At 40.5% G+C, this 8,372-nt stretch overlaps 1 protein-coding gene across 1 annotated transcript; it reads left to right on the forward strand.

Annotated features, from left to right (window-relative positions):
* Positions 1-5,632: 5,632 nt before the first annotated feature.
* On the forward strand, positions 5,633-7,555 carry LOC147304448 (zinc finger MYM-type protein 1-like). Its single transcript, XM_086280968.1, has 3 exons — positions 5,633-6,178; positions 6,603-6,717; positions 6,925-7,555. The coding sequence occupies exons 1-3, from the start codon at positions 5,643-5,645 to the stop codon at positions 7,450-7,452; spliced, it is 1,179 nt and encodes a 392-aa protein (XP_086137094.1). The 5' UTR covers positions 5,633-5,642; the 3' UTR covers positions 7,453-7,555.
* Positions 7,556-8,372: the final 817 nt, after the last annotated feature.

Genomic DNA, 8,372 nt, shown 5'->3' on the forward strand with positions numbered 1-8,372 from the left:
AAAGTCAAATTATAGTACAAATATATGTGTATCTATTGGTATCACTTGACTGGTTCTCAACAGTAATACATTGGAATAGTTTTATAGTGATTGTTTTATACTTTCTGTTCTACACTACAGGATACTCTAGTGCACACAACTGAAGTCACACAATTTTTTTTTTTCATATTTTGCATGCAAATACACTTAGTTACAACTGTGTTATAATGTATTACCCAATATTCTCATCACACTACAGGACACCAACAGAATCCCCCAAGTAACCTAGAAGATAATATTATAGGGTCAATATCCATGGGTACATTTACAACTGTACAATCTCCTTAAAAATGCCCTGCCAAGTTAGCTCTGTAGCTGGCATGGAGTTTAGCTGCAAACAAATGTCCTTGCATGATTCACCTGTGTGCTTCATCCCCCACAAAGTAGTAGCACACCTTTTTTGGCTGTGTGTTGACAGCCATCATCTCAGAATTCCTCGGTTTAAACAAGGACACATATTGATTCAAGATCACACACCGAAAGGTTGTAGTTAAGGGCAGGGTTCAGCAGTCTTTGTGAGAACATGCACATGGAAAAGAAAGAGAGAGAGAACAACAACAAATAAACAAAACAGGAAAGACCAGAAAATGCACGGATGGGTATTTGTACTATAGTCACTCGTGTTATTACATTTGGCAAACTAGAACACTGTGTTCAATAATGACTTTATATTCTACTCGCAGGAATAGACATTAATGGTTTGAAATCAGTCAGCTTGATGAGGGAGTTTCTACTATCAAAGGAACACATCTAAAAATGTCTGAGAGGCAGACATGCAGCAGTACATTTTGGGAGTGAAAACTACTGTAAAAAACAAAAAAAACCTAAAACTGATCAGGACTGTGTTAGGGCTTGTTGAGCATGCAGGTTTCATCCAGAGAAGAACTGGTTTATATATTTTTTTAAAACTACAGTTACATTATTTCCTGTGTTGCTTTGTTGAAAGACCTTAAATGGATTCACACCTTTTTACCTCTTACTTCTGTGCTTACTTCTTCTACAAGAATGACATATTTTTGATCTGTTGAATGGTATGTTTAATGACGTCAAAAGGTTCAAAGTAATGAGAAGCACTGACTCAGAATAATAACACATTGAATGAAACAGCATTTCATGCTGCAGCTGAAATGCGGAAATGAGTAGGTGTAACAAAGCAAGACAAAAACAAAAGAAAACATGTCCAAACTGGAAAGACTGGGAAAATTACACAGTAGGTATTTGCAATTATCACATTTGGACATGGACATGACTATGCTCTCAAAACACTTCATTACAGTTGGAGTGAGTGTGATGGGGTAATAGTCATTCAAACCGGTTATGTTGTTTTTCTTTGGGAGGTGCACTATGGCGGTGGACCTGAAGCATGTTGGTACAGCTGACTGGGTGAGGGACAAATTAAAAATGTCTGTAAACACCTCAACCAGCTCTGTAGCACATAACCTCAAAGCATGGAGGTGTTTTCAGCGCCACCTGCTTTTCAGGGGTTAGTCCTCCTCAGTACCTTGACAACCTGTAGGCATAGTGAAAGCCTGGTGAGGTAGTATTTCTACCTCACCAGAGAGAGAACAACAACAAAAAAAACACAAACAGCAAAGACCAGAAAAATGCACGGATGGGCATTTGTACTATAGTTACTCATCTTATTACATTTGACAAACTAGAACACTGTGTTCTAGCTGTGTTTCTGAGACCAACACTAGCACTGTCAGCAGATGAAGATCAGGGTGGAACATCACAGCAACAGGCTTTGCATTTTAATTTTTTTAAGAGTTGCTAATACACTGAAAAGAAGAACCTAAACTTTTAAATGATCTCTTACTGCAGTCAAAATATGACACCAAAATGATCACTAGTGATACAAGTTAAGTTGCAAGTCAGTTAACTAATTTAAAAAGTTCTCTCCTCTGAGGTGTTGCTGTAAGCACGCACACTCAAACGCAACAGAAAACCATGCTAAGCCCTTGGGCATCTTGCTTTCATACAGAACTTCCTACATAACATTCTACTACACCACTAGCATGTCACTGTGACTGTGATGTGATACTACACTATCATGCTTTATGCTATCAAGCTAGAACAGTGTAGGTATAAAACAATATCTTTAGTGATGGGGATTTTTAAAGTCTAAAAGTCAAATTATAGTACAAATATATGTGTATCTATTGGTGTCACATTTTTCATATTTTGCATGCAAGGAGCCAGACTTTCTTGCAATTCTTAATCTGGAATCTGGTCTTGTGTGACAATAGCTTCATTGGTGGCGTGCAATTTAGCTTGAACCATGTTTTTTTTTTTTTTTACCTTTTTGCTTAGTTCTACAACAAAGTATGAGAAATCTTTTCATTTCAGCTGCTCTAAATGCCCTTTTTTAAGGTGTGGCCAGAGTTTCTTTCAAGAGTTGCACTCAACCCCTTAGTTCCAGTGAATTAACTCTTAATGCTTTGGCATACCAAGAGATTTTGGACCATTTCATGCTTTTTGTGGAAACAATTTGGGAATGGCCCCTTCCTGTTCCAACATGGCAGTGCACTAATGCACAAAACAAGCTCTATAAAAACATTGATGAGGCAGTTTAGTGTGGAAAAACCTGACCTCTACCCGACAGAATGACATGACATATGAAAACCTCACCTCTCCACATGCACCTGCTTTTTTTTCTTGATCTTAGTTCTACTCCTCCCTCTATACATGTGCAATGTTTTTGTTTTTGTTTTGTTTTTTTACAAACGAGTGAAAGTATTGCAGACACAATGCAGAGGCATGTCAAGATGTGTGGTGAATAGCACAGAAAGAAATATTCTTCCAGTAAACACATACCCTGTCATCAAATGTATTATGAGACTAGAAATCTTTTGGTGTCCCGATGCGTCATACTGATGTTATAACAGTTCACAGGATGGTCTTCATTGTCTGCAAGGAAAAGCAGCACCCTGCTAAAGTTAGGTTTAAAATCCGCTCCAGTTACGCAACAATGGTTCGAAGTAATTTTTAGTGAGTGAGAATGTGTTCAAAGGTTTGAAAAAAAAAGTTTACTTCCCGTCCCTTACTTTATTGTTCCCTGTCAAAATTGACTGGTCGTCTTAAATTAGCACAAAAACGATTTTTCACGACCAAATTTTTATATTATTTAATATTCAGCATTCTTTAACTGTGAACAATGTCTCAAAGTAGTGTTTAACATAAATTTATAGAATTAGAAATGAAATAACTGCAATGAAAAAACACGAATATGCACTGAAAATAAATGGAAAACCAAAGACCAAACTCAGCATGAAGTGCTATGATTCACATAAATAAAAATAAAATAAAATGGATGAAACTTTGCATTACCTTATCAAGGCAGTCAATGCCTCCTTTGTTCTTGTTGTAGTCCTGGATCATAAGGGGCTTTCTGTCCTCTGTGGTGCTGATAGGGACAACTTTGTATAGCGTGCTCAGCAGGATGACACTTCTATTCTTCTTTGGAACATTTGACACAAGAGTTTGTGTGTCAGTGAAACCAAATTTTGATGAGAGTGCCTCTCGTTCTCTGGCTGATACCAGTGCAGGGGGAAGTTCAGGCTTGTTCTTTCTCACTGTCCCTACCATGGTGAGCTTTCTTTTTAGCAGCTTCTGACCAAGAGCATATGATGTGGAGAAGTTGTCACATGTGATATTACGCCCCTGGAGACCGGTTGTCACGTCCAGCACAACACACATGCCCTGGTTTCCTTCTGCCCTTCCAGTACTGGGTTTCCCTGTGTAGACCTGCATATTCCAGGCATAGCTGCTTCTGGCGTCACACGCTCACCAGATCTTTATACCACATTTCCCTGGTTCTCTTGGAATGTACACATTGAAGGAACAGCGACCGCTGAAAGGAACCAGGCAATCATCAACTGTCACCTCAGGGCCTGGATTTTACATAAGTGGTAGGCGCTCCACCACCTGTCCTAAATGTTTATGACTGAAGGGAAAACTGTGTCTAATTAGGTGTCTAATTAGACACTGTCTAATTAGATGAAAATTGTTTTAGGTTTTACCAAAATAGTACCTGTTTGTCATTTCACCACAGGACGGGTCATGCATCTCTGTTATCAAATCGAATAATTCTTGAAAGGACATGAAACTGTTGTAAGGACATAGTTGCCTGGAATATAGGCCTGCCAAACTCTGCATCCCAGAGACTTTTTAGAGGCTCATTGTTTAAGCGATATACTCAGTGGCGGCTGGCCCATAGGGGGCGCTCGGGCTCCGCCCCCCCAAATGTGGAGGAGTAAAAATATATATTTTTAAAAAATTCATCAATGATAGTTTTACTATGTGTGTGCCCATATACAGCCAGGCGTATTTTAACATTTTCACCAGCTGACTCATTAAAGTTCAACCAACAAACGGTGTTTTTCTTCTTCTGGGGCGCTCGTCAAAGCGCCCTTGATATGCAGCGAAATAGCCTATCATTAAATGGTTGCCAGGGGAAAATAATAAATATTTGACCTATCAGCGTCGCTGAATTAAATGGTTTGGGGGCGCTTAAAATTGCGCCCCTGCAGAAAACGCGCGAAGATTTGCTGTTCTAGAATTTTACCTCAGTCAGTAGCCTAAGTGAGCTATAAGGTCAGAGAGAGACGATGGCAGCGGTATTGTTAACGGTTGAGGCACAGCCTCCCCCAAATTCCGTTAGATCGCTTCTAACCTACCCTTTTGCCAGAAGGACAATGGCAGAAAAACTGCAAGTTAAAGAGTTGGGACCTGACAAGCCCGAAATTCAACTAACCCAGGCAACGAAGGAGAAGTCAAAAGCATACAACAGGACTTTTTGTCGGAGTTGGTTCCAGCGCAAGTCGTGGCTGACAGGCTGTGGAACAGCTAATGCACTTTTTTGTTTCCCGTGCATACTGTTCAAAAGTGACAAGTGTGATTTGACGTGGACACAATCTGGACAAACCGACTTAAAGCACCTCTCCGAACGAATCAAGAAACATGAAAGCTCACGAGTTCATATGGACAACAGTGTAAAGCTAGCTGTGCTAGGGAAAACTAGCATAGCGGCGCAGCTAGATGATGGACATCGGATTGCTTTAAGAAGGCACAACGAAGAGGTAGATAAAAACCGTCATATTTTATCTAAAATCATCGATTGTATTAAGTTTTGTGGTGCTTTTGAGCTAGCAATGCGGGGACATGATGAAAGTGATTCCTCAGACAATCCAGGGATTTTTAGAGGTTTAGTCGACTTGATGGCATCAAATGATCACGACTTGAGGCAACACCTTGAAAATGCTACTGTATTTAAAGGCACCTCGAAAACAGTCCAGAACGAGATCCTGGATTGCATGTTGGCAGTTCTGAGAGAAAGGATCGTGGAAGAAGTAAAGGCAGCGAAGTTTTTAGCCATTCAAGCTGATGAAACCACTGACATTTCTACACACTGTCAGTTAGTCATGGTGCTAAGATACATTGACCAACGAAACCGTATTCAAGAGCGTTTTTTTGAATTCATCAAGCTACCCAATGCTTGTGCAGATGCAATAGCCAGTGCCTTATCGGAGAGGCTGCGCTTCATCCTCCCCCAGGGACAAGAGAGAAAGTTGGTCGCCCAGGCCTACGATGGGGCCGCTGTAATGAGGGGTACCACTGGAGGAGTGCAGCGTAAGATACAGGACATTTATGCTAACGCTCACTACGTACATTGTTATGCCCATCAGTTAAACCTGGTAATGCAACAAGCAACCTCCCACATCCCTCAAATCAGTCACTTTTTTTCCGACATAGCAGGATTCGCTTCTTTTTTTACTAAATCGAGCAAGAGGACTGCAGTGCTTGACGAGGTGGTGGCGCACCGACTTCCAAGTGCATCGGCAACCCGTTGGAACTTCAACAGTCGTGCTGTGAATACAGTGTATGAACATAAAGACGATCTGGTGAGGTGTTTTCAGACCATCCGTAACAGTGAAGGATTTGATGCCCCTACAAAGAGAGATGCCGGTGGTTTCGTGAGAATGCTGGAAGACGAAGCTTTCTGTTTTTTCCTGGCCTTGTTTCACAAGATAATGCCACATGTAGACATGCTGTATAACCACCTACAGAAGAGAAACATCGATTCTGTCACCATCGCAGGGATCACCCAGACATTCATCAGCCGCATGCAGGCTATCAGGTAGGCATAAAAGCATAAATATGTAACCTAGAATAAATGTTAATTATCTATGCATAGATTCTATCAAATTCTCTGCATATATTCTGTGTTCTGTGACTTAAATGTTTAATGGAATTCAGATAATTTTGATTTATATCAGCCTTTGAAGTAATTTTATGAAAAATATTTGATTAAGTATATTTGATGAAGTATATTCCCAGTAATGATTTGATGTAGCCTATACCATAGGCTATTTCCTGAAATTATGGCCAGGGCCTTTATTTACTTGCACTGGTTTTCCCCCAGCCATTAAACCAGGTCCGGTTATTAATTAAATCCGGTAATTCCCGGTAATTAGAACACAACCTTTGTTTGGTTTGTGTTTGGTTAATATATCCCTATTCAGTTTTCAGAAGCCATTAATGAAACTTATGTATTGGATCAGGGAGGCACTTCCTAATCTGGTTGTGGATGAGGAGTACAGGGGACCTGTTCAAGACCCACCCACAAAGAGACGGAGAACATTGGGGGAAGACAGGCAACACCATTTGGCACTGGAGGTAAGCACTAGCTGCTTGGTCTGATTTAAATCGGATCATCAGATAAAATCTAATGACGATGCTGTCAGATGTCATTTGATATAGTGGTCATGACTGTTTTGTTTTGTTATGGACAGATTTTTTTTTTCAGAATAATGATTAACATGAGACATGTGCCAAAGTCTTACCACTGAATCTAACTCTTACCAATTATATATTATTGGATAGGTGTGCGACACCATTATGAGCCATGCCAAGGAGAGGTTTTCTTTCACCAAGCACCTTGTCAGCGCCACTCTGTTGCAAGGAGACTTGTTCCAACAACACAGCAAAAATTTTCCAGATGCAGCACTACAAACCACAGTGGAAGCCTATCCCTCATTGGACAAAGCCAGACTTAAAACAGAACTGTCCCTGATCTACGACAACGAGGAGTTTCAGAGTTGTAGTGGTGCGCTGGCGCTCTATCAGGTTCTGATGGAAAACAACCTTCAAGACACATTCACCGAAACTGTAAGTCTTCTTAACATCCTCATCACCACACCAATGACAACATCAGAATCGGAGAGGTGTTTCTCTACTTTAAAGAGGATAAAAACTTTCCTGAGAAACAATATGGCTCAGGATCGGCTCAACGCTCTGGCTATGCTGTCCATAGAGAAAAAACTCACACAAGAACTTCCTGATTTCAACACCAGGGTCATCGAGAAATTTGCCACTCAGAAAGACAGACGAGCAAAGTTCTTGTACAAATAAGAACCCTTAACCATATTTACTCTCTTTCTCCATCCCTCTCTCTTTCTCTCTTTAGCCCACCCCCCCAATCAGTTTACAGTTGTTGTTTTCAATAGTTATTTTTCATTCATTCATTCAAAAAAAAAAAAAATCTGTTCATGTTCATTTTTACAAATCTATACAAATGGCCAGAATATGGTTGTTCATTTTTACAAATCTATACAAATGGCCAGAATATGGTTGTTCATTTTAAATTTAAATTAAAATTGTGTTGTTTGATGTACTCAAATGTAGGCTTGGAGGTCTACCAAGTTGATTTCTCTCCGGGTGTCCCCAAACACACGCTTCCCTTCCAGGTGTGTCATCTCCAGTATAATTCTCTCAATGGACTCTGATAAAAAAAAAGAGTTGGGAGTCGGACTTGAAGTCAACCACACGAGATATCGCATGCTGTGTTGGTCCTGGTGTCATCTTTATGATGTTTTCCACTCCCGCTCTACTTCCTTTGTCTTGGGGGGGATGAAGACCAGAGCAAGTGTCCACTCTTGGACTGGAATGTCTCCTCAGGTGCCTGTTCTTCAGGTGCCTCTCCCTCTCCATCTGTTGATTGGTCAGAGTCCTCAAAGTCTGGATCAAAATCTATCTCTGCTCTATCTCTGTTTCAATTTCAGTACCCTCTTCATCATGTCCAAAACCCGGACCAGAACCTCTTCGACAGTCAGTCGCCAACTCATTGTGCTCAGAGTAAAAGGAGTGCAAGGCAAACACCAAGCTATATATATGGTCTGTGTGAAGATGATACATTGATTAGTCTGGATGGTGTGATTCACGTGGGGGGATAGTGAAATCATTGAAAGAGTATAGTGGAAACGGAAGCGCAAATACAAAAACTGAGCGAGAGGGGCTGCTATTGTGTGTGTGTATGGATAATAGCAAACACT

This window comes from Aulonocara sp. 'chitande type north' Nkhata Bay, linkage group LG22, assembly GCF_057382095.1.
Source record: "Aulonocara sp. 'chitande type north' Nkhata Bay isolate Kocher_YH1m ecotype deep benthic linkage group LG22, A_spYH_male_GT1.1, whole genome shotgun sequence".
Lineage (NCBI taxonomy): Eukaryota > Metazoa > Chordata > Actinopteri > Cichliformes > Cichlidae > Aulonocara > Aulonocara sp. 'chitande type north' Nkhata Bay.

What these genes read in the sequence shown, in the direction of transcription:
- LOC147304448 (XM_086280968.1), top strand. Translation starts at nt 5,643, where the DNA reads ATGAGGGGTACCACTGGAGGAGTGCAGCGTAAGATACAGGACATTTAT. An exon ending in AGCCGCATGCAGGCTATCAG is followed by an intron (nt 6,179 to 6,602) that starts GTAGGCATAAAA and finishes GTATTGGATCAG; the next exon opens with GGAGGCACTTCCTAATCTGG. An exon ending in AACACCATTTGGCACTGGAG is followed by an intron (nt 6,718 to 6,924) that starts GTAAGCACTAGC and finishes ATTATTGGATAG; the next exon opens with GTGTGCGACACCATTATGAG.